The 25,828-nt window shown below is 30.6% G+C and overlaps 1 protein-coding gene across 1 annotated transcript in view; it reads left to right on the top strand.

Annotated features, from left to right (window-relative positions):
* The window catches only part of LOC117179416 (ATP-binding cassette sub-family A member 5-like), a 134,296-nt gene that overhangs the window by 61,139 nt on the left and 47,329 nt on the right, over nucleotides 1-25,828 (top strand). Inside the window, exons 3-4 of the mRNA XM_033371184.1 lie at nucleotides 7,871-8,247; nucleotides 21,669-21,789. Coding sequence (XP_033227075.1) covers nucleotides 21,697-21,789 — 93 coding nt within the window. The 5' untranslated portion in view covers nucleotides 7,871-8,247; nucleotides 21,669-21,696. The remainder of the gene's footprint in view (nucleotides 1-7,870; nucleotides 8,248-21,668; nucleotides 21,790-25,828) is intronic.

Genomic DNA, 25,828 nt, shown 5'->3' on the forward strand with positions numbered 1-25,828 from the left:
TAATTCAAAATTGAGCAAATGTAGCGGATATGTTACAATCGAACAAGTAACCAACATTCTTTAATCCTTTTCAAACTTTTTATTAAAAAATCCGATAAAATCGTTTCAAAAGGGATCCGGAAGCTCAACACTATACAAAAATGTGTACAAATGATGCGCTTAAATTTTACAGCGGTCTTATGCATTACATAAAATTTGATCTGCTTTTCACTTAGTTGATGACTGCTGAAACGACAAAATAAACCTGGGGTGGGAGAAGTGGCACGAGGTGGGTCTCGCACCTCACGGTCGATACTAACGTAGGTCCGGATTCTCTCGTTTTTCAACTAAGAACCCCTGCTCAGTGAAGGGATGAAAATGTGAACAAATAGCATGCACTCTTTCCTCTTCATAAAAATTTGTTGGTTTCTGTTTTGATTGCATAATTTTCTTCTGGATGACAACCAACGCTTTTTATTATTCATTATTAAATTCTTTTATTGCTATACAGAAAGAAATTTTAATATGACAGGATTACGCGACGTTTCTTTTAATAGAAACTCTGATAGAAACTCTTATTTGTACAAAAAAACACCACGTCTCTCTAGTATAATATTTGAAATAATTTTGAATGATCCTTTTTCCTTTCTTGTTTTAAAATTTTCTTCATATGCATCTTCTTTGAATATTCATATTATTAATGATAGATTTCTGGTTAACTGATTAAAACTACCTTATGAGAATAATATGGGAAAAAAATGTCAGAGTCTGATAAAAGAATGAAATGGATTTATGTAGATCTTTTTCATTAGTGAGTACAATGAAGAGTCCACTTAACTATAATTAACACCTGAGTAAGCAGGGGAAGTATTTTTACATTTCAGTGTCAATTTTCATTTTTGTTAAGCTCCATATACGTTCTTTTACAATTGCTTCTATTTTAGTTACTCAGAAATATGCTTGCTGAAACCGGTCAGCCTCACTTGGAAATATTAAATCTCTCCCCTTTTTAAAAAGAGTTTGTGTTTATTATTATTACTCGATTAAGATATTTCCCTTTCGGGTTAGGTGTAACTCACTCGCTGGGGAAAGGAGTAATGTGAGAAAGGAATAGAAAGTTTTTAGATTGACCCAGAATTCTCGTGTTATTTATATAATTAACACGTTCGTTCCGTACATTGCTACGACCCAGGTTGCTGATCAATCTCTCTAGCAATCACCCCAAGTGAAGATCCTCACAAAATCGTTACGTAAGGTTCCCTAATTGGGTCCACTTGTGTCTGTGTTCAAGCTTAATAGTCCAAGCGAATTAACTTATTTTGAGGCAAAAAAAAAGAAAATTGTTAACAGCACTTGGACAATTATAAATGGTAAAGTAGCTCATAATCAACGTAAACAAAAAAATGCGTGAGCAGAGACGTGGCGGATTGATTAAGGGGAGGGGGCGGGTAAAAGTGGTGAAAATAGTATTATTGTGATTTTTGGCGAAAGTTGACGTCAGTGACTTTTTCGCAGAACCTCAAAATGTCCGAGAAATATGGGATAAACCGTGTTTTCCTTTTTTCTTCGTTTTTTATTTTTCATTTTCAAAAAAATAATTTTATTTTGACGAAACTCAATGAAATTATACCTTTTTATGTGTTTAATATTTAGAAATTTTTTTAGATGGAAAAATCAATTGATTTATGAGATAATCATTTGTTCCGGTCAGAAACACTTTTTTTTCAAACGAAATTCGCCCTTCAGAAAAACATCGTACAGAGTTCTTTCAGGGCTCAATTTTTTTGTTTAGATATATACTTTCTGATGAAATGAAAAAGAATATAGTCCCTATTGGAGAACATGCCCAAAAATGAAAAAAATCTCGAAAAGTGACTTTTGAAACAATCAATTTTTCACTAAATGTTGATAATTTGTTCAAGTTGTAAAATATCTTTAAAAAACAGATAACTCCATTCAATTTGACGGAGAAAAATACAAAAACTTTATTTTATTATTTGACCAGAAGCTTATGAGGAAGAATACGAATTTTAAAATTGGTTTGCCTCAAAATCAATTGGTTTTTAAATTTTTGTTAAATTTATAGATGTATAAGCATTTACAAAATCTACAAAACGTCATAGTTCAGTCGATTGTTCGAACTTTGACAAAATTTCGAAAGATTTCGATGAATACAAAGGCATTTCACGTGAAATCGAGCAGCCAGGTCTTTGCTTGAACCCGGAAATACAGTTATCCGAGGAATTTTGCCATATCGAAGAAACGTTTGAAGATCAGGAAGAAACACAGTATACTGAAAAATCGTACCATGACGATCAATTTGAAATGATGCCAAAATGACCCAGGTTAGTGTAGTATTGTTTATTCATTTTTTTATACGTTCATTATGTTGTAAACATTCATAGTGTAAGAATCTTGAGAAATGAAATATTTTTGAAAACGAAATCTTAAATTATAAATAGTTTGATTGCAAATGACTTATACATCTATAAATTTAACAAAGAATTAAAACCCAATAGATTTTAAGGGCAAAAAAAAATTTTTAATTCGTATTTTTCCTTATTTATTTGAAGCTTCATTATTCTACTTAAATGTCAATAGCGTTAGTTTAGAAAATGAAGCTTCTGGTCAAATAATAAATTAAATTTTTTTATCGTATTTTTTCCGTCAAATTGAATGATGTAATCAGTTTTCTAAGATATTTTAAACTTTAAACAAATTATCAACATTTAAAGAAAAATTAATTGTTTCAAAAGTCACTTCACGAGTTTATTTTCCATTTTTGAGCAAGTTCTCCTATAGGGATTATATTTTTTTTCTTCTCATCAGAATATTGTACTTGATTCAAATCAATGTTGTTGATCCGGTGTTGATGTTTTTTCTTGTCCGAGATAATGATAAATTGTAGTAGTGTTGTTGAAAGAAATTGACATACTTTTAAAGTATATATCAAGACAAAAAATTGAGCCCTAAAAGAACTCTGTACGATGATTTTCTAAAGGACAAATTTCATTTGAAAAAAAGTGTTTCGTACCGGAACAAATTATTATTTCGGAAACCAATTGATTTTTTCATCTAAAAAAATTTGTGAAAATTAAACACATAAAAAGGTATACTTTCATTGAGTTTCGACAAAATAAAATTATTTTTGCGAAAATGAAAAATAAAAAACGAAAAAAAAGAAAACACCGTTTTCGCATTTTTCTCGGACATTTTAAGGTTATGTGAAAAAGTCACTGATAAAAAAGATGTAGATTTTTTGTATAATCCATATGGTCCCATGAAATATTTTTCTCTCTGACATCAACTTTCGCCGAAAATCATAATAATACCATTTTTACCCCTGTTAACCCCCCCCCCCCCTCCCAAATCAACTATAAACGTATCAGGAAATTAAGGTTCTGATTATTCTTATTTCTCTTTGAATCTCTATAGAATGTGTACTTTGCATTATTTTTCTTTTGAAGCTTCTCTTATTTTTAAACACCATTGTCCTGGACAATGACCTGTACATTGTACAGTGATTTGTCACATTCATATAATAATAATAATAATAATAATAATAATACAAAATTGGAAGTGGTTACTTATAGAGCAAGAGTGGTTATATTCATCTATTATCAAATATATGTAGATGGTCGATTAAGAAATAAATTCTAGTCGACGAATTAACGGACTATGTACGATTGTACGTATCCATTCATTCATAAAGGCTGATTCATTCGCCAACACATTAAGCAAAAGTGGCCTCACCTCCTTCTTTTACTCATTTCTACTCAAATTGGACATTAGGGTTATTTTCATGAAGCCCATATATAAAAGGGTGTTCAGCCCTTCGGGAAAAATTGTTTTCAGAGACAGTACTTTCGACTTATTATATATACATAAATAATCTAGAAGATTATATTGGACTTGGGAATGGATCAGGTGTAACGTTTTATATTTATAATGCATAAGCCAATACAGTTATTCACTATGGTAAAGAACACTGAATTGATTCCCCATCATATAGACTGAAACTATAAATGTATTTGAACCCTTTCTAATAATAGGTAAAAATTAAAAGCTTTAATCCTTCAAGTAAAACTTATGAATAATAATAAAAAGTAAGTAAAGAAAGGAGCTTTTGCTGATTTTCGAAATTTTTCTATACTTTTTAGAAGGGAACTGATATTAAACAAAAATGGGCCCGAATTCAAGTATGGTATATTTGAATTTGTTAAGAAACGCATGATTAAACTCTGAAATGCAGATATGTAAAACTTAAAATTGTTTTTAATTAAAGTTAGCCGAATTTTATTGGTATATCAGAACTGAGTCTCAATTTTAAAGAAATTTCGCTTAAATATAGACAAATTTTATGGAAAATAATGGCAATCATTTTAATGTGTAACAATTTCAAGTATTTGTTTTTACTGTGGAAATTTAACTATTTTTATATCTAACGTTTAAAACATTACATTTTAAATTGGAAGCCAACAAAATGGACGAGTTATGGAAATAGCAGACATGAAATATTAGGATATATGTACTTCTCTGAAATAGACGTTCTTTGGTACCGTGGTAAATCAAACCGTTTCGATTTTAAATCTCTATATTTTCAACAATCTAATCTAGTTTTTCATTCCTAAAATCGTTTTTATCGAATAGTTTAATTAGTGTTAAATACTTAAATTTTAGAAGCTTCAATTTTTAAGGCCTTCTATTTTTAACGCCCTCAATATAAAATCCTTTATATATTAAAACTCTAAATTTAAAGTTGATATTTTTGTTGCTTTTGTCTCACCGACTCTCCCTATTTTGGTTTATCTGGTTTAGAAAGAATTATTCAATTGTCAAAAAACGACATATGACTTACGCAAAAGAAATAAATAGAGTAGATAGGTAGTAGATAGATAGTTTTTTGACCAAACTGAAATGCTTTTAGAACACTCGAATTTTTAATTGTGTCATCTGGTGTTTTGATTTGATTTTTTGCTGCATAAGGCACCTTTTTTTATTACATTCTCATTCCTGAGAATGTAATGTAATCGTCCAAATTTTCGATCTCTGATTTTTAACGGATCTTTACGTTTCGGCACTCACAGAATCCGAAAATGATAAGATTTCATAGGTGTCTGTCTGTATGTATATCTGTATGTCTGAATGGATGGTTACCTGAATGTTGTAGCCACGCTAACTTTTGAAGTATTTGTCCAAACGATTCCGCATTTGATACACTTTTGAAGGTACACAAAATGAATTTTTTATTTTGATGAAAATTAGAAAAGTTATATACTTTTCAAAAATTTGAAAATTTTCAAAAAAATATAAAAAATTATTTTTTTTATAGATCCAAAAATCTCATTCAAAATTTTCACTAGATACCAAATATATTTCAAAACTATTCTAATAGATTTTTTCGATTAGCCCAAAATTAAAAAAAAATTATAGCATTTTCAATTTTTTTCTCTTAATATTATAAAAAATTTTTTGTCAAAGTTTCTTATATATGGGTAAAAGACTTGCAAATTATCAAAATAAAATTTTTAATTTTTATGAAAATTATAAAAGTTATATACTTTTCAAAATTTTGAAAATTTTCAAAAAATAGACGAATTTATTTTTTTCATAGATCCAAAAATTTCATTCAAAATTTTCACTAGATACCAAATCGATACGCAGAAAAAACTAAGAATAAAATTTGTTGCAGGAAATTGTTTAGAGCGATAAAGTTTTGTTTATCCAACTTCGCGTCTTTAAAAAAACATGTGTTTGTCATGGAAAAACAAAAGAAAGTTTAAACGATTTTGTGTAAAGTTTATTCTGTGAAGTTAATTTTTGTTGCAGAAAATCTTTCGTCGGAAATCGATGTAAAGTTTATCTTTTGTTTTTTGTGTGTACGCTACCAAAGAAAAGAAAACTATTTCCTCAGACAAGTTTTTGCTGATTAAAGAAGTGGACAATTTTTGCGGAATCAACTCAAAATGTCTTGACAAAGACTTCTTGATGTCATATATTTTATACTAACCAGCACTGTTAATTATATAAACCATTTTTGTTAGAAAATGCACATTTAACCATTGTTCCATGCAAAAGCCTCATTCTTTTGTGAAATCAAATTCAAATCTCATTCTAAATATTCCTTGCTTTCATGTTTTCCTATTCATTGCCTATTTATGAATAAATGGTCAAAATGTGCATTTGTTCACAAATGTCAAAGGACCCCGCACTAAATGTTTAGGAAAATGGCTTTCACTGGATTTAGCTGAAACTTTGTAATTTTTAAGGTTATAAGTGCCGGATGAAATATCCGTAAAAAAATCCAAACAAATGGACAGTTTTAGCGCTATGCGGCGCCAAGCGCTCAAGATCAGTGAATAAAACGAATTACAACAGATTTTGTTACAAAAGCGATGTCAACATAAAAATCACGGTTCAGATCGTGGTCTGTCATATTTTCGCCTACACCGTTGACTCATATAGCGCGCTTCTCAAAACGATCAAACGCTAAGCGCCCAAGATTTTAACTTGACTAATTAATCACTTCTTTAAAGGCAGAAATGGTACCCAAAGTAACATTATTAACTAGTGCGCACATACCGATAATAACATTCTACCCTTCGCAGGTGGGTTGAACGCTAAACGCTCAAGATCAGCGAATAAAACCAATCCTAGTAACTTTAGCGACAAAAGCGATGTCACTATAAGAATCACGCATCAGAAAGTAGTCAGTAATATGTTTAGCCAAACCAATGAGTTATATTGCGCGCTTCTCGAAACGATCAAACGCTAAGCACTCAAGATTTGATAAATATGAATAATCACAGAAATACAAGACAATATGTAGCGGTGTGACTTAAATGGTACGAAAATATTTTCACTCTCATTTGTGTATTCAGTGAGTCAAGTAAAGAAAAGGGATAGGGTGTGACCTTCCATTATTTCTGTGACGTATCACGGGGGTGCCTTCCGTCCCCCCACGGGACTTTGGAAAAGGGGCAGGAGTGTGACTTTACATTATTTCTGTGACCTGTAGCGGGGATGCCTTCCCACCCCCACGGGTCTTTGGAAAAGGGGCAGGGGTGTGACTTTACATTGTTTCTGTGACCGGTCATCGGGTGCCTTCCCTCCTCCCACGGTACTTTGGAAAAGGGGCAGGGGTGTGACCTTACATTATTTCTGTAACCGATCACGGGGGTGCCGTCCCGTCCCCACGATACGTTGGAAAAGGGGCAGGGGTGTAACCAAAGTTATTTCCCCCTCAGTCATTAACATGTCACTTGAAGGAAGGGGACTTTGGAAAGGGGGTCGGATGTGACCAAAATTATTTACCCCTCAGTCATTAACATGTCATTGCTGATCCATTTATCCAGTTGATCACAGACATTAAACATTATTACTCTGGCAATTGCTTATCTTCCGTTTTTTAAATAAAAAATCTTTATTTTGCATATTAGCTGAGATAATCGCAAAAAACCATGTTTTTTATGGTTTTTTTCATGGTTTCACCATGAAAATCGTCAAAATACATAAATATACATAGTATGAACGAAATCGTCGGTTTACGCTATTCGGAACTACACCCAAAAAAAGTTTTAACTTTGTTGTTGAATAACAAATTTTAATTTAGTTAAAGTAAAATATCCGCAGCCACTCGTCGTTATACCCAGCTAAGTTTGGTCAGTTCTAAAAAAAAAATGATTAAGAATTGTAGGTTTTTTTTCTAAAAAGATGCTTTTTTCCCCACTGTGCGACGTTACAGTTATTTTTCCACGAAATGAAAGAAAATAGGGGGTAAAACAAGAAGAATGCGTACAAATATTTTCTTAAGCCACCCTAGTGACCACCCTGTTGCTAAATTCCTCTTTATGCGAAGAATAACATTTTAATATTACAATTGTTCCATTAGGTCGACTCGAAAGTACCACCTGGCTCGAGTTTGGTCAACTTGGATGTCCTAAAGTCGTCGTGGAAACAACTCGTAAAAACATAATTGGAAGAAGATGAACGATTGAAAGTGAAAATCTGGAAATTTGGCTGTGAAATATTATTTTAAAATAAGTACTTAGAGAAGTAAAAAAGTGCAAGGGTGTCTATTGTAATGATGACACGACGCGCCAATAAAAGTGCTCAAAAACGCTCAGAGTGCGTTCCTCGCGGTGTTGTCGGTACCATAGGGGGATAAGTGAGTTATGATTAATTAGCGTCAGTAACAGCAGCACCGTTCAGCACGAGGCCTCGACTAATTGGAGGCACATCGCGCTACTTACTTAGAGCCTAAAGGAAGTAAGTTTTCCTCATTTTCCTTCTTTATGAGCATTTGAACGAACAATCATCCCATTATTTAAATCTCTATCATTTTTATAGATGTATGTATTATGTAAACAATAAATAAAAGATAAGTACATTTTTCTGATTTTGAAATTGGCATAAGAGATTGGCAGGGTGTCTACTCACTTGGAAAACCTGGAATTGTCAGGAAATTATTATATACCTGGAAAACCCTGGAAATATCAGATGTAAGGGCATTTTTCGAATGCATGCTTAACATTTTTTGATTGTAATATAAAATTAGATAGCAATTTTTTCAATTATAAAAGTAACTTTATATTAATGAATATAACCATCTTTTTAATTTATTTGTTTAAATTAAATTTTAAATATTCTATCTTTTCCATTAATCTTTTTTCGTTGAAAATTTAAGTTTAAGTATTTGGTTGAAAATTCATTGTTTTTTATTTGAAATAAAAGTCTTTTTTGGTTATACTATCAACTATTACATTTTTCTTTGAAAATTGTACTTTTATGTATGAAAATTCGTTCTTTTTATTGAAAATTGACTTTTTAAACATAAATTTAATATTCTAGTTGAAAGCTCATCTATTTGGGTTAATTTAATTTTTTAAACTGACATTTGATTATATAATTTTTAGTTGAAGTTTTATCTTTATAGTTAAAAAATTCATGTATTTTGTTTTTCAGTCTCATTTCTCATTGTTTAAGGAGAAAATTAATCACTTTTCTTGAAAATTCAACTATTTTCTGGAATTTTTTTTTTTTGTTCAAAATTATTTTGTTAACTGAGATTTGAAGTCATTCACTTGGTGGTTGAAAGCTTATATTTTTTCAGTTGAAGATTTAACGATCTATTAAAAAATGTATATGATTTAGTTTAAAAATAAACTACTTAGTTGGAAATGAAATGTTCTTATATGGTTTCTACTCGCCAAGAAAATATCTTTCATTCCAAATATTATGTTAAATTTGCACTGAATTTTAAGTATATGAAGATAAAATAAACATTCTTTTTAATTATTGTACAAATGTATGGAGTTTCGGAACAAATTAAAGCAGTTTTTGATTATGTTTTTAGTATTATTTAATTATTCGATGGTGGTAGTATAGTACATTTAAGAATATTTTCGAATATATTTTGTTAAAATTTTCTAAATTAAACATATTAATTAAATCCTAGAAACTTGTAACATTGAAAGATTACTTAAATCCTTTAATAATGTTCCTTTAACAAATGAAGAAATATTTATTTTATTTGACATATGAATAACACTATTTTAAGAAATTTAAATATTTACAAGGACTGAAACAAAAAACATTTATGATAAACTCGCAATCCTAGTCATTTATTTTAACAAAATGTGAAATACTTAAATGGCCTCGTACTATGAAAAAATATATCTGGAAAAATCTTGAGATACCTGGAAAAAACCGGAATTTTCAGAGAATTTTGTTCAAGATTCGAGCAGACGCCCAGGTTGATCCAGCATCAGTTTTTTATTTTTGATATTTTGTAACATCAGAGCCTATTTTTAGATATTTTTTAGATTTTTTTTTGTAATTCTATGTTTATGAGTCCTTATCTTTACGCCTTAATGTTCCTAAGCATTCTTTTCCTAGTTCTTAGCTTTGTAGGTGCTTGAATGTTGAGTCGTGTGAATGGCAAGTTATTGATTGTAGTGTGCCCATTTCAGCATAAGGCCATGAGAAGAAGGTATGAAATTCAAGTTGAGGCTGCACCCAAAAAGAGGAAGACAAAAAATAAATTTATCATCATTTTATGCATTTTTCATGCGTTTTCATGTTTGCCATGCTTATGCAATTTCCCACACTATGATAACACTTTGTAACTAGTAAGGATTTAATTTCTTAGCTTGGAGTAAATAAGATCACGTTAAAACCATCTTGCTTTTTAGCTTAAAAATCCTTATAAACAAAACACAGTTCTAATTATTTAAATAACTAACACGGTGGTTGAACAACTTTATTTTTCAAATCCATTTATTTTCCCCTGATCAATTGTTTATTTTTCCTGGCTAATAATATATTCTTATACCAGAACTTTTATTTTGTAAGAATTTTACATAGCATTTTTCATAAACGGAATAAAACAATTTCGAATTAAAATTAAATTTTTTTTAAACAGCAACCAAAAATAGTTACACTTTAAACCAAACAATTGAATTTTGAACAAAAATATTAATTCTTAACCAAACAATTGCATATATATCCGAATAGTTGAATTGTAAATCGAAAGAGACAAATGTTCAACAAAATAGTTGAAATTTTTATTCAATAGTTGAATGTCCAACTTTTAATAAAAAAGACTAAACTAGTGCAAAAAATAGTTGTATTTTTAACACAATAGTTAAATTATGAAGCCAAAAAGCCGAGTTTTTAAATATATAGTTGAATTTGCAATGTGAAAAGTTGAATTTTCAACCAAAATATAAATTCTCAACGCAAAATATAATAGTTGATATTTCAACAACAACAAAATTTAATTTCTACTTAATTTAAATTGCTCATTGATCTAATTTAGATACATTTGAAAATTATAAAAACAAATTTTTAACTAAAAAAGATCAATTTTCAACCAAAAATGGAAAAGTTCAATTTAAAAAAAAATGTATTTCAACAAAAAAAATGATTTGCAACAACAATCAAATAAATAATTTTCAACAAAAATAACAAATTTCTATTTTTGCGATTTGTTTTAAGTCTCATTTGCTTTTAAAATCTGAAATATTCAAAACTGTCTTTAAAAATTGTAAGCAATAGTAAAGAAAGTTCAGTGAATTTTAATACGGTTTATGTTTTTTAACATTTTTGGATAAGAGAGCTTCAATATGAGGGCTTTATTAATCATTAGTCGAAATTCGATAATTGATTATGAGACGCTTAAATTAGATATTGTAACATAAATTTTTGCTTCGGAATAATTTTCGTTTAAAATAAAGGTTGCTGTCTTGTGCTTTGACAGTTTAATCAAGATTGAGTACAAATTCATTATGTATTGAGATCTCGTATTACGTGCACGTGAATCGCGTGAACGATATGCAGCATGTGCGTGTAATCAAATAATAAACGTGCATTAAACACATGCGTGGTCTCGCCTAATGCACTTGGATGGATAGAATGCCGGTTGATTCACACTCAAACTATTCAGTCCTAAAGACAATGATGCTAACGCCATTTACAAAATCGAATTCTCTGTCAGCATTGCCATTTAATGTCAGTGATTTGCATTGATTCTATATAGACTAGGAACCAGTTGAAACTTAATTACCCATAATGTACCGAAGAAGAAAGAAAGAATCTTTTGTTTATTCTTCAATGCGTTTCGACAGATTAAAAAAAAAATTAAAAACGAAATTGTTATAGCGTCATATTTGACCCGACGTTTACATTTTACTATTTACACAAGAGGCACAGTTATTTGAATAAAATTGCCTCCAGAATTAAGAGTAATTAAAAAATTTAATTATTTTATTCCGTTTGGTCGGGTCCCTTATATCAACACTATCTGGATACCTTGCAGGAGATTATTGCTAATATATGAAGCTGTGACAATGATAAACAGAAAAAAAGGTCATCATTTTTTTTTTTAAACAAAACTGGACTTGAATTCAGTTTTTAACTCAAACAAACACATGAAGTTTCGTGCGACAATGGCGGGAAGGAAAACCTGAATTAATAAGATGCAGCAGAACTTTTTCCAGCTTTTTCCTGTATAATCATAGCATCAGAGTGACTGGCATATCGGGAAATCATGTAAACCGGAAAAGCCCCAGGAATTTTATTTGATCGGCAAAAAACTTGAGAATTTTATTTAGGATCAAGAATTTTTTTCTTCTATCGCAGAATTTACTTTTTTCTATTTTATCTTCTTTTTATTTTTGAGTCGAGAATCACAGAAAGGAGAATCTGATGACTCACGTGTCTCATAAGCCTATATAATAAAAATAAAATTCCTCAATGATTGCTTAAGTTCTTTTAGTGTTAATTATGTGAGAGTTGAAAATACACTTCTCTTAAATAGGTTTTTTTTTAAGAAATTTTTGATAGCAAGTGAAAATTTCAATGTTTAAATAAAATCTAATATTGGGTAAACGTCAAAGTAACCGTGATGCCAATTTTCTTGCTATTTATTTAATTTGAAGGCATATTTATAACCAAGTTGCACGATTACTGAGACTGACAAGATTATTGGAATATTCATCTTAATAATAGTAATAATAAAATAAAATGAAAAAATAAAAGTAATAATAAAAATCAAATGAATATATATATATAGGTATTTAAATAATCAGACAAAAAATGTTTTCCCTGAGATTTTTGTTTCAAATTTAAATATGTTTCAGCATGCAAGCAAAAAATTTCATAATAATAATAATGGTGATAAGTTAGTGTAATGATAAGTATTGCTGCGAATTTTTTCAGGTCCCCCTTCAAGTCGTTACCGAAGCAACTTTATGTAATTTTTTGAGCTTAAGTACTCAATTCAGTCCATTTTTGCTAAGAAAACATGAAAAAATGTTCATAATTTGAAAATCATTTCATTAAAATTTTATGAAAACATTGAAATTTGCCCTCTTTTTTTATTTCTTTTTTAAACATTGACGAAATAACTTCATTTGGCACATTTTATAGATCATTTCGATAGCTTCCAGCCGATTTTTACAGGAGAACTAAAAACCTGTCTAACTTTCACACAAATGATTTCAAACAAAAAAATGCAAAAACGTTTTGAAATACTGTTAGGCTTTATCGAACCATGAAAAGAACATCCTCAAAGAAGCATCCTTCTCCGAGAAACCTTTATCAAAGGAACAGCGTGTCCCCAAAAAATGTGATTTTCATACATGAAAAGTTTCGCAACTGTTTTATTTTTCAAAGTAGTCGTCCTCTTTAAAAGGAAAGAGCAGACTACTCGTCTACAGTTTTTTGTAAGTCATTATAATAATTGTTGTTAGCAAAAGAATGATTACAGTCGCATGTTATGAACTGCAGCAGGACGACATTATGAGCAACACATTTAGTACAGAGAAGGTTAATATGACGTCACATTTAATTATTTTGATTAGATATTGAGATCTATATCTATAGTCACAGCATGCGCCAAAAGGCGGTTGCTTTAAAACAAGGGTTCCGAGATCTTAAATCTAAGCTCAAATAAGATCAAGGAGCAGTTCCGTGAATTAATCTCTTGAAAGTTATCTCCGTATAGTAATAGTAAAGTCAAAATGATTAGAAACGCTAAATAAAAAGTCCAGTTATCCGCAACACTTCTGTACCATAGTTGCGATTGGATATATCGCCACCTCTTTACGCGAAAAATTAAAGAAAAAATGTAAATCATTTCTTAGAACACTTGTTTCTGGCAAAAAGAAGAAGCTTTCTGACGTAGCTAAAACTTTTATTATATATTGTATATAACGCGCGCATTTATGGAATTCAAGGAATTTTTGGAATTGACAGAATTTACGGAGTTCATATAACGAGCGGAAATCACGAATTTCATGGAATTAGCGGAATTCATGGAATTCGTAGAATTCATGAAATTCGAGGAATTAACGATATGCACAGAATACAAGGAATTCGGGAGATTTAAAGAATTGCCGAATTCAACAAAATCAAGGAATTCACGAAATCCAACGAATTTAAGGAATTCACGGAATTTGTAGAATTCATGGAATTTGCGTAATTCACGTAATCCATCGAATTCACGGAATTCAACGAATGTAAGGAATTTATAAAATTCACAGAATTCCCGAAATTTACGACATTCACGGAATTAATGGAATTCACGGAAATGACGGAATTCACGGAATTAATAAAATTCGTGGAATTCATGGAATTTTGTGAATTAATGAAATTTATGGAATTCGTAGAATTCATGGAATTCACGGAATTCAAGCGAGTCACAGAATTCAACTAATTCATGAAATTCAAGGAAGTCGTGGAATTCTTTGAATTCCTGAAATTTAAGGAAATCATGAAATTCAATGAGTTAATGGAATTCAATAAAATTAGGGAATTCACGGAATATATAGAATTAATAAAATTCCACGAATTCTTTGAATTCCACAAATTCCGTGAATTCATTGAGTAGTTTGAATTCCATTATTTCTGTAAATTCCATTAATTCCATAAATTCCGTGAAATCCATGAATTCCGTGGTTTCCATGATTTTTGTGAAATCCGTGAATTCTGCCATTTTAACGAATTCCTTGAAATCGACGAATTTCTTGCATTCTATGAATTGCTTGAATTTCCTTAATTCCTTGATTTCCATAAATTCCGTACATTCCTTAAATTCCGCGAATTCCATGAATTTCGTGAATTCCTTCATTTCCATGAATTCCGTGAATTACGAGAATGTCATTCCAATACCATGTTTGCAATTTTAACTTATGCTTGTATTCCAGAAGTCTTGTAGAAGTGTTGTAGAATTCCAAACATTTTGAACATTGTAGTTTGTCAGAAAAAATTAGAACTTCTCTTAAATAATTTCATATAAATATATATTTCAATAATACTAATAAATTAGAGAATTTGTACATCAACTAAAAAAAGACTCAGAGTCAATAGAAAATTTACCGGGTGCTGTTTACCTCATAAAATGTAAAGGTTCCTTAGAGATTTACATAGGTGAAACTATCAGAAGACTAAAAACACGACTATTTAAACACAAAAGATATTGCGGAACCGCGGTAATTATAATAAAGGCCTATTTCAATAAACTTGGTATTTTAATTATTATTTTGATTTTAAAAACATCAAGATTTTAGCAAAAGAATTAATCAGCTGCAAAATTATAGAATCCATTTTTATTAAAAAGTACAATAATTTGTGCGTTAATTTACAAACTAAAAGAAATATTAATGATGTCTATCAGTGTTTATTAAATTGATTTGTTTCTCAAAATGTCGTCCTTACGCAGTTCATTATATGCGACAGTAATTTTTCTTTCTCTGACAACAATTATTATAACGACTTAAAAAAATTGTAGTCGACTAGTCTCCACTTTCTTTTTAAAGAGGACGACTACAGAAGTTAAAAATTTGAAAATGGCTTTATATGATAACTGTGATGTTTATGTTTTCATTGCATCGACGATTTGTTTCAGGTAAAGATTTTATTTCACATGTTTATTCTCTTTAGTTTGAAATTTATTATTAAATTTGGAAAATTGAATTTGATCAAAAATGATGTTTTTATAGACACTTTTGTTATTTTATTCCACACTCGGCCGAAATGGCCACCTATTGACCCTGATAATAGGGGCGAAAGTAGCATATATTTCCCGCAAACCTCATTTGCGGTCCGAAGGTAAAATTAGCGAAGCGAAAGTAAAATTGGCGGGACGAAAGTAAAAATTAGTCGATCAGAATTCGAGGCGCGACAAAGCTATAGAAAAATGCGTCGGACCCGCTGTTCAGGGCCAAAAGGTGGCCACGGTCGAGAGTAAACCCACCCACGGGAAGAATCTGCTCCTTTCGCCCGTTGTTGCATAATGTACTATTTTATCTCGAGAAAGACCCAATGACGGGTCGAAACCAGTGTTGGGTAGTAACTTGTTACAAGTAACTAAGTTACTAAAAAGTTACGTTATTTGTAACTTGTAGGGTAACTTAGTTACTTTTTTAAAAAGTAACTTATAACGTAACTTAGTTACGATTTCTGCAGTAACTTGCAACTTAACTTTAGTTACTTTACAGTTACTTTGTGTACTTTGTATTCCAATTTCCAAAAATAAATAACTGTTCACTTGACGAAATCTCTGTCTAGTTTTTTATTTACCAAACCAATCTGTTTTTTAAAATAATATTTTGATAAATTATTAATATTTTATTGTAATAATATAATAATAATAAATAATTTCGTTAATCTTATATTAATTATTTTTATTTTTAAATTAACAAATTAAGGAAAAGAAAAAAATAACTTTTTAGGTAACTTGAAGTCACTTTATCTAGTAACTGTAACTAGTTACTTTTTTCGTTAGGTAACGTAACTTTAACTAGTTACTCAAAAAAAGTAACTAACACAACACTGGTCGAAACGTCGATTTATTTTAATATATTACTAAATAAACACACACACATACAAACACACATATATATATATATATATTTATTTATTTATTTATTTATATTGGGGCGGGTAGAATTTTTTAAACGCACTTTTATGACTTTTAATAGTGCGGAAAATTGAGTATTTCTGCCAACTAGAATGTCAACTAGAATGTACGCCCACCTTGCGCGTACATTCTATATAGACCAAAATAATTTGCCTCAATCTCTATAAAGGAGATATATACACAAGATAAAAAATGTTCACTCTCATTTAAATTACCATTAAACGAACTTAATATCGATAAATAGGAGGTATCATGCTTGTGATCAACAATGTAGTTTCGTTTGATATTGATCACTTCAATCTGTGACTGGGAAGTTTGACCCGTTTAAATAAATGTTTTCTTTCCTATTTAAGTTGTGTCTATGTATATTGTTAAGGTGCCCATTTATATATCGATGGAATCTACGAAGAGTACACTGTTAGAAAAATCTGTATGATGCTTAATATACATGTGTGTGAAGCAAATATGCACTACCGCTACTGAAATGTAACATACATTGACGTAGTGAATTTAATATACATTTGTATTATATTTAATACACAGGCCAGTATAGAAATGTGCGTAAAAACTCAACCTGCTTTCATTTCTTTATGTCTTGTAAAATATTCTTAATTAAATAAATAATTTAGAATTCGTCGACTTAGTGTTTATTTATAATGAAAGTGCAATGTACGGGTAAAATGTTTTCCTAATTTCGCTCTAAATTTTATTTTTGGTTAACCGAAAGAAGGTATCATGTTTTATCATTTAGAATTGAAAATTGCAGCGAAACTTATTTTAAATCTGTGATAAATGAAATTATCTGATTTTTCTTGTAAGTGATTAACATGAATGTATATAGAATTTAATATACGCGCCCTTAATGGCGATTTCATATACTTCATATATTAATTTTAATACACATGGGTATATTAAATTTAATATTATTTTTAACAGTGTAAGCTATCTTTTTGTTACCGTTAAGAATTATAGGCTAACTTCATTTTGTATGAAATTTAGTAAACACGTAGAAGTGTTGAAATAAATAAAAATCTTTTAAAATTTCTTGTTTTGAAAGTTATAGGAGCCTAAATTACATTATAAACTGCAATACAAAATGCTGAAGTTTTGAATTCGTTAGAAATATTTTAAAAAATAATACGTTATTTATTCCTCCTGAAAACATAGCTAAATGAAGTTAGCCTAATTCTTAGCAGGAACGAAAATATAGTCTATTCTTCGTAGAACCCATCGATATGATAATTTGGGACAAATTACAAAAGGAAATCTTTCAATTGGTCGGGGGGAAATCTGTGTTCTGGGACAAATAGGGAAACCCCCCAGGAATTTCAAATTGCCTGATCTCTAGACACCCTGGTAATTCAGAGAGTAATTTACGAATGGTTTACATATTACGTAATGTATTTTTGTTTCATTTAAATAAAGAGGAGTATATAATCTCTGCGAAGTTAAAAAATTACACAACGCTATTGTCTTTAACAAAAGAAAAACGCGTTACATAATAGATGAACGATACCTTGCGTAACTTTTTCACTTCACGTGCACACATCACTTCCCTGTCTCATGCATGCCCATTCTATTTTTTCTTTTTAGAGAAAAAGTAATTCAAGGTAGGTGAATTTAGCATTAAAGTGAATCCGGAAGTGAAGTACGAAAGTTACGTAATCGACCCTCTATATTCCGGAAAAGAAAAAGACAATTGTACAGGACATTATTCCTGGAGATAGCTTTGAGTAGCTACACTTCGAATTCTAAAAAAGTTTCGAGTTGACTAGTTTATCATCTTTTCCAACTAGCCAAATTTTTTGGGTCAAATATACTGAGCCATAGTTTTAAATGTGTAAATATGTGTGAATGAAAAACGCTTTAAGAAATATTATTAATTTATTCCTTTCATACTTGGTGTAGCAAAAAATACTGAAAATTGTTATACCTTTCAATGGTTGGCTTTATTTAAATTCCGTAAGAATACAAATAATATTACTTATGATGTTTTTAAAACACTGTTTTTTGCAATTGAAATTGTTTTTAATATTGTTTCTGACAAATTTTTGAAAAATTTTTAATTTTTCTACAGCATAAATCATCGAATCATTAAAATCATTAAAAGAATGCAGTGAGAACAATTTTTGTTTGATTCAAGGAAACAGATTTGTTTAAATGCAGTTTGATTCTAACAAATATTTATTTTAATTAAACAAACTTTATTTAAATCAATAAAAATTGATTGGAACTGACAAATAAATGTATTTAAAATAAAAAAACACTTATTTGACCCTATATCAAAGAAATATTATGTTTGAATTTAAAAAATAATTTGTTTAATTTCAGAAGAAACTTCAAATAAAATTAATTTAAACCAATAAAAATTTGTTAAACTTAAATATAAATTTGGGTTGAATCAAATAAAGTGCATAGAAAAAAATGGTTTTTCCTGAATGAAAGAAAATCCTTAAAATAATTCTTAAAATAATAGAAATTTTTCCTGAGACCTGATTTTTGGTATGAAAACTACCTTAAATGCAGATAAATATAACTGAAATCCAATAATAATCAGAATAAATTTAAAGATGCAACAAGTTCAAGTTTTATATTTTACTATGTGTCTGCAGTGTTTTATCCAATTTTGTGAACAAAAATATCTTTGGAACTTAATGATTTAAATTGTGATAATTTGTAAAATATGACGTAATGAGAAATCTTCACCGAAAGGCTTTCTCCATACATTTTGTACGAGGCCCTTTTTTCTTTTAAATTACATTTGAAAAATGTGCATGCATTCTGAAAATTTGTATACGAGTTGTGTTCAAAAAGTAAGGTGACTTTTCAATTTTCGCGGGTTATGTACATTCAAGTTTAAAATTCTTTGTTTTGTTGTGTTGGTACACACGTCACGATCATATGTTCACAGTTTTGACTATATAGCTCGTGTTGTTTTTTCTGGCAGAGGCGTAAAAGGTTAGAAGGGTTTTGTGTGCTCGGCGATTTTCTTCTTTCGAAAAAAATGGAGCATAGAGTTTGCATTACATTTTGTCTGAAAAATGGAATCCAGTGCTCTAAAACTCTTAAAATGTGGTACAAGTTGTTCCAAGAAGGCCGAGAGGATGTCGAAGACGAACCTCGCCCTGGACGTCCCAGCACGTCAACAACAGATGAAAACGTTCAAGCAGTGGAAGAAATGGTGTTGAAAAATCGCCGAATTACCATCAGAGAAGTTGCTGAAGATGTTGGCATATCGGTTGGCTCATGCCGTGCTATCTTTTTGGACGTTTTGGGCAAGAGACGTGTGTCAGCGAAATTTGTTCCAAAACTGCTTAATTTTGATCAAAAGATCCATCGCATGACCATCGCTCAGGAGATGTTCAATCAAGTCAATAATGATCCTGATTTTCTCAAAAGGGTTATAACTGGGGATGAATCGTGGGTATATGGTTATGACGTCGAAACTAAAGCCCAATCGTCTCAGTGGAAGCATCCTGAGTCTCCAAGAACGAAAAAAGCACGTCAAGTTCGGTCAAATGTAAAGGTTTTGCTCACTGTCTTCTTTAATTACCGTGGCGTAGTGCAGTTATGCGCTGTTTGCGCGAGGCGATACGCAAAAAACGTCCGGAACTTTGGAAAAACAATTCGTGGCTTTTGCATCACGATAATGCACCTGCTCATTCATCGTTGCTTGTGAAAGATTTTCTGACCAAAAATAGCACCACAGTCAGGCCTCAGCCTCCATATTCACCGGATTTGGCCCCCAGTGACTTTTTTCTTTTCCCAAAACTGAAGAGACCCATGAAAGGACATCGATTTTCAACGATGGAGGAGATCAAAACTGCATCGCTGAAAGAACTCAAGGCTGTACCACAAAATGATTATCAGAAGTGCTTCGATGATTGAAAAAAGTGTTGGCACAAGTGTATTATATCTGAGGGGAATTACTTTGAAGGGAACAACATAAATATTGAGGAATAAATGAATATTTTTTGAGAAAACCATAAAGTTACCTTATTTTTTGAACACACCTGGTATTTATTGACAAAAAGGACCCCGCACCAAATGTACATAAAATGGCCTTCGGTCGATTTTGATTAAACTTTGTAAAATTGTAGTTCTTAATGTCTCGATCAAAAGTGTTAAGGGGCACAAAGTCCGAAAATTGACAGTTTTCGAGTTATGTAGGGTTAAACATCAAACCCTTTTAAGAAACATTACCAAATATCTCGAAAACTGCAGCTCTGCGAAAAAAATTTTCCTTATTAAAGTTATTGAGCTCTAACGGGGAAATGCAAAGAAAGTCATTGCCTTAGGACACAGATCATTTTTGAAGGCCATTCAATGTGAACTTGTAATTTATTGCTAATGTTCAGCCAATAAAGACATGATATGAAGAGGAAATCAATATAGAACCCATAGAGGCAAGAAATGAGAATGACTTAGTCAACAGCCAGCCAATGAAGGCAAGTCATGAGTGTGATTTAGTCATTATCTGGCCAATGAAGGCAAGGCATGAGCGAGATTAGTCATTATCTAGCCAATGAAGGCAAGATTTGTCCAGAATATTGTCAATATCTAGCCAATGGAGGCATGAAATGAGCTTGATTTAGACAATATCCGGCCAAAGAAGGCGTAAGTTACGTAGGAGTCAAGAAGGACGTGTCTTGAAAACGTCCTTCTCATGATTTTCCTTCATTGGCTGGCTATTGACTAAGTCATTCTCATTTCTTGCCTATATGGGTTCTATATTGACTTCCTCTTTATATCTTGTCTTTATTAGCTGAATATTAGCAATAAATGACAATTTCGCATTGAATGACCTAGAAAGATAACTTGTGTCTTAAAGCCATGACTTTCTTTGCATTTCCCCGTTAGAGCCCAATAACTTTCATAGGGAAGATTTTTTTCGCAGAGCTGCAGTTTTCGAGATATTTGGTAATGTTTCTTAAAAGGATTGGATGTTTAACCCTCTATAACTCGAAAACTGTCCATTTTCGGACTTTGTGCCCAACAACACTTTTGATCGACACATTGAGAACTACAATTTTACGAAGTTTAATTAAAATCGACCGAAAGCCATTTCATGTACATTTGCTGCGGGGTCCTTTGTATCGAAAATTGAAAAATTGAGTTTTATATTAATGTCTCATTCGTGAAGAGCATTCCGTTAAGTCGCCTTTTTATAGTCCTTTTTAATCCTTTTTCATTTTTTTCATATGCATATTGTCGTTACTTAAAGAGACTATGTAATTGGAAAATGGAACACTTTTTCTTGTTACAGAAACTGCGAGAACTAGAGTTGTGGCAGTATGGGGGGCTGCGAAGTATTTTGGTCTCAGCTGCGTGCAATGCTGATCAGAAATCTTCTTCTAAAGAAACGGGATAAACGGAAAACAATGGCGGTAAGATACCTTTTATACATACATTTCAAAGAAAAATTCCATGTATGATAATTTTAAAAAGATAAATATTTTTTTACTAAAAAGGAATTATATAAACATAATTGCTTTGACACTGTGCTATGATTATGCTGTTCTTTTTATGACAACTAGAACAAAAAGGCTATGTAATTGTTGAAAGCATAGTATTGATTTTTAGTTATCAGTATATCTGCGTATCGAAACGAGCGTGGGGAGTATGCACATATGATCAATTAAGAGAAATGCTAATTACACCTTTGGAATGTTAAAATCATTACGTGTTAATGAACCCTTTCCTTCATTAGATTTAATGGTATATTATTATATTTTTATTTTCATATATGCTTAATATCTATATATTATCCTGGATTAAATTTACACGGAAGAAAAATTCTTGAGGCGAACAAGTGAATCGAGAATATATTAAAATCAAAGAAAGTGTACGCTTGGATTAGGTAAAACGTTTAGTTAGAAGAGTTACATATTTAGTTACTTTATGTAAATTGTTCTCGTAAATCAGGAATTTGGGGTGACGATAATATATAGCTGTTGTTAGCTTTTTGTACACTTAATAGAATAGTTTAAAACTCAGTTGCGCCTACTCGCCGCAATTGGGTAATTTTTTTACACTAAATTCGGAGCTGCTATAAAATATCATAACGGATGTCTCCGGACTCTCTTTTTAGGGATAAAAATAACAAAAAAATTGTACTGTGCTAAATAAAATTTTTATTCATGTGCACTATTTTGAGGTTTGGATTGTTTTTCAGCACTCTGCCATTCCAATAATGCAGGTCTCTGTCGTACTAATGCTGTCGGTAGAACTTAAGAATAATTATAGGAGAGAATTGTAACACACATTAACTCGAAATACACACACACTTCAAATGTAACAAAATTAAAATTTTTAATTGACCCACATAAAAATGTGCGGGGACATCCGTTACCATGTTTGCTATTATTCCCCAGATTTAGAAGACAAAATTTTTATTATTGTAGGAAAAAAGACGAGGGAATCTGACACTGATAAGATCGATACTAATTCCTAAGCACCACACAAATTAATCAAATTTAAAAAAATTAGAATTTTGTGAATTAACCCACAAACAAAAGTGTGCAGGGACGTCCGTTAGCATGTTCGCTATTATGTCTCAAATTTTTATGACAAAATATTAATTATTCTAGGAAAATAGCCGGGAAACCTAAACGCGTCGGGAGCATCTTTCACTGTCTTCCACATTCTTCCAGACATTCTCGATTCAGGATGCGAACAATAATTGGCTCGACTCCAAAATCCGAATCTTGAATGAAATAGTTTCAATACATTCCTTCAGCGCCATAAATTAAAAAAATATTTCACCGTTTCTATAATAACATTCAAATGATCAAGTAAATGAATTATTCAACGCGCAGTGATCAATTTTTCAGATACTATATAAGTTCATCGCTAACTAAGCAATGGAAAATGTATGGTTAATTAGTGAAAAAAGAATAATACTAAAATGCACTGCTAAGATTAATTCTTTTGGTTATATTGTATAGATTTTCCACGTATGTCTAGATTGAAGAGCAAAGAAAAAAATAAAATTTCGTTTTGAACAAAGAAACAGCGTTAAAATGTACTGAAACAAAACTAAACAATAATTGTTTCATATTAATCAATTAAAATATTGAAACCAAAGAAATTAATTTTTAATCAAAAAGATAAATTTTCAATCAAGAAGATTAGTTTTCTACAAAAAAAGATGAAGTTTTAACAAAATATTTGAATCAAAAGAGAAAAATTCTCAACCAAAACTGGTATAGTTCAATTTTTATCCAACGAAAATGAATGATTTTCAACTAAAAAGATCCATTTTTAACCAAGAATTGAATAAATATATTTTAAGTTAAAAAATTGTGTTTTAAGCGAAAGCAACGATTTTTCGTAAAAATTCATAAATTTTCAAACAAATAGTTCGATTTTAAACTAAACAAGATTTCAGTTAAAAAAATTAATTTCCAACAAAAAAAATCTAATTTTCAGCCCGGTTTTCAGCCTAGGGCGCGCGACTGTTCATTCTCGCGCTTCGCGCTCCGCGCTATGTCTGCATTACCCTCCACATTTGTGCACAGACCACAATGCGAAATTTTCTACATTGTATGTTAAAAACTATTATATCAAATTCCTATTACAATTTCTTTTTGTGTGTACCTTGGTTTGGCACTGCTTATTCAGATATTGCAAATAATGTTCACATTTTATTTTTCCTGATCCTAATAGGATCCTGTTGTGGTTGTTTAATCCTTTCCCCTTTTTTTAAAGTATATATATTAAATTATATCAAATACTGTAATTCAAACCCCTCATAAACTACAATCATAAAGTAAAGCTGAACCTTTTTTTAATTTGACATTGAAGAAGGTTCTCAAAGCACCTACGGCCTTGACGATTACATTCTCATTGCCATAGTCCTTCGAAAGTTAGCATGGCTACAATATTCAGGTAATCATACATAAAGACATACAGACATACATACGGACAGCACCGACAAAATTTTATGATTTTCGGATTCTGTGCGCGCCGAAACGTAGAGATTTGTTAAAAACCAGAGATCGAAAATTTGGACGATTACATTACACTAACGTTTTTACTTTTCATCAAAATTAAAAATGTCATTTGGATAATTTGGAGACATTGACAACATTTTCTGAAACTTGAAAAAAAAATGGTCTAAAATGTTGAAAAAGCTCTAATTTTTCAAATTGCGTGCTAATCGAAAAATTCGGCTAGAAAAGTTTAAAATGTATTTGGTATCTACTGAAAATTTTGAATAAAATTTTTGGATTTTTGAAAAAAATCATTTTTTCTATTTTTTGAAAATTTTCGAAAAGTATATTACTTTTCCAATTTTCATGAAAATTAAACATTTTATTTGGATAATTTGTAAGTCTTTGACCCATCTATGAGAAACTTTGACAAACATTTTTATAAGTTAAAAAAAATTGAAAATTTTGAAACTGCTATAATTTTTTTTTAATTTTGGACTAACCGAATAATTCGGGTAGAATAGTTTTGAAATATATTTGGTATCTGGTGAAAATTTTGAATGAAATTTTTGGATCTATAAAAAAAATAAAATTTTCTATTTTTTGAAAATTTTCAAAATTTTAAAAGTATATAACTTTTCTAATTTTCATAAAAATAAAAAATTTTATTCAGATAATTTGTAAGTCTTTTACCTATCTGTAAGAATCTTTGACTACAATTTATGAAATTTAAAAAAAAATTTCAAAATTTTGAAACTGCTCTCAATTTTTTAATTTTGGTTCGAAATATCTGATTGACGAAGGTAGCCTTTATTTTGGGGACCTTCAGAAGTGTATCAAATGCGGATTCAATTGGACAGATGCTTCAAAAGTTAGCGTGGCTACAACGTTCAGGTTACCATACATACAGACATAAAGACATACACCGATGAAATGTTATGGTTTTCGGGTTCTGTGTGTGCCGAAACGTAAAAACCCATTAAAAACCAGAGATTGAAAATTTGGACGATTACATTACATTCTCAGGAATGAGAATGTAAAAATGGATTTTCACAAAGTACTTCAACTTTTAACTGAGTAGTTGAATCGTCAACCATAACCATTTACAAACAGTTGCATTTTTAACCAAAAAAAATTAAATTTCTACGATAAGAGATGAATTATTAAACCAAAAAGACGAATTTTCTACAAGAGAGTTGAATTTCTTACAAATGATATAAATTTTCAACAACAAAATTAATTTTCAACCAAAAAATATCCATTTTACTCAAATTAGTTAAATGTTTAACCCAAGAAAACGAATTTCCAACAAAAAATTTTAATTTGCAGTATTGACATGAGGAAAGAGAGGGGGGGGGGGGGGGGAATTTAAGAATATTTTTCGAAAATGCCCTGACTCTTTCATGTTTCCCCTGACATTACCTGACTTTTCCTGACATTCATGACGATTAGAATACCACGACTCGTTAAGGTCTTATACTCTTATGATATT

The sequence above is a fragment of the Belonocnema kinseyi genome, chromosome 9, assembly GCF_010883055.1.
Source record: "Belonocnema kinseyi isolate 2016_QV_RU_SX_M_011 chromosome 9, B_treatae_v1, whole genome shotgun sequence".
Taxonomy (NCBI): Eukaryota; Metazoa; Arthropoda; class Insecta; order Hymenoptera; family Cynipidae; genus Belonocnema; species Belonocnema kinseyi.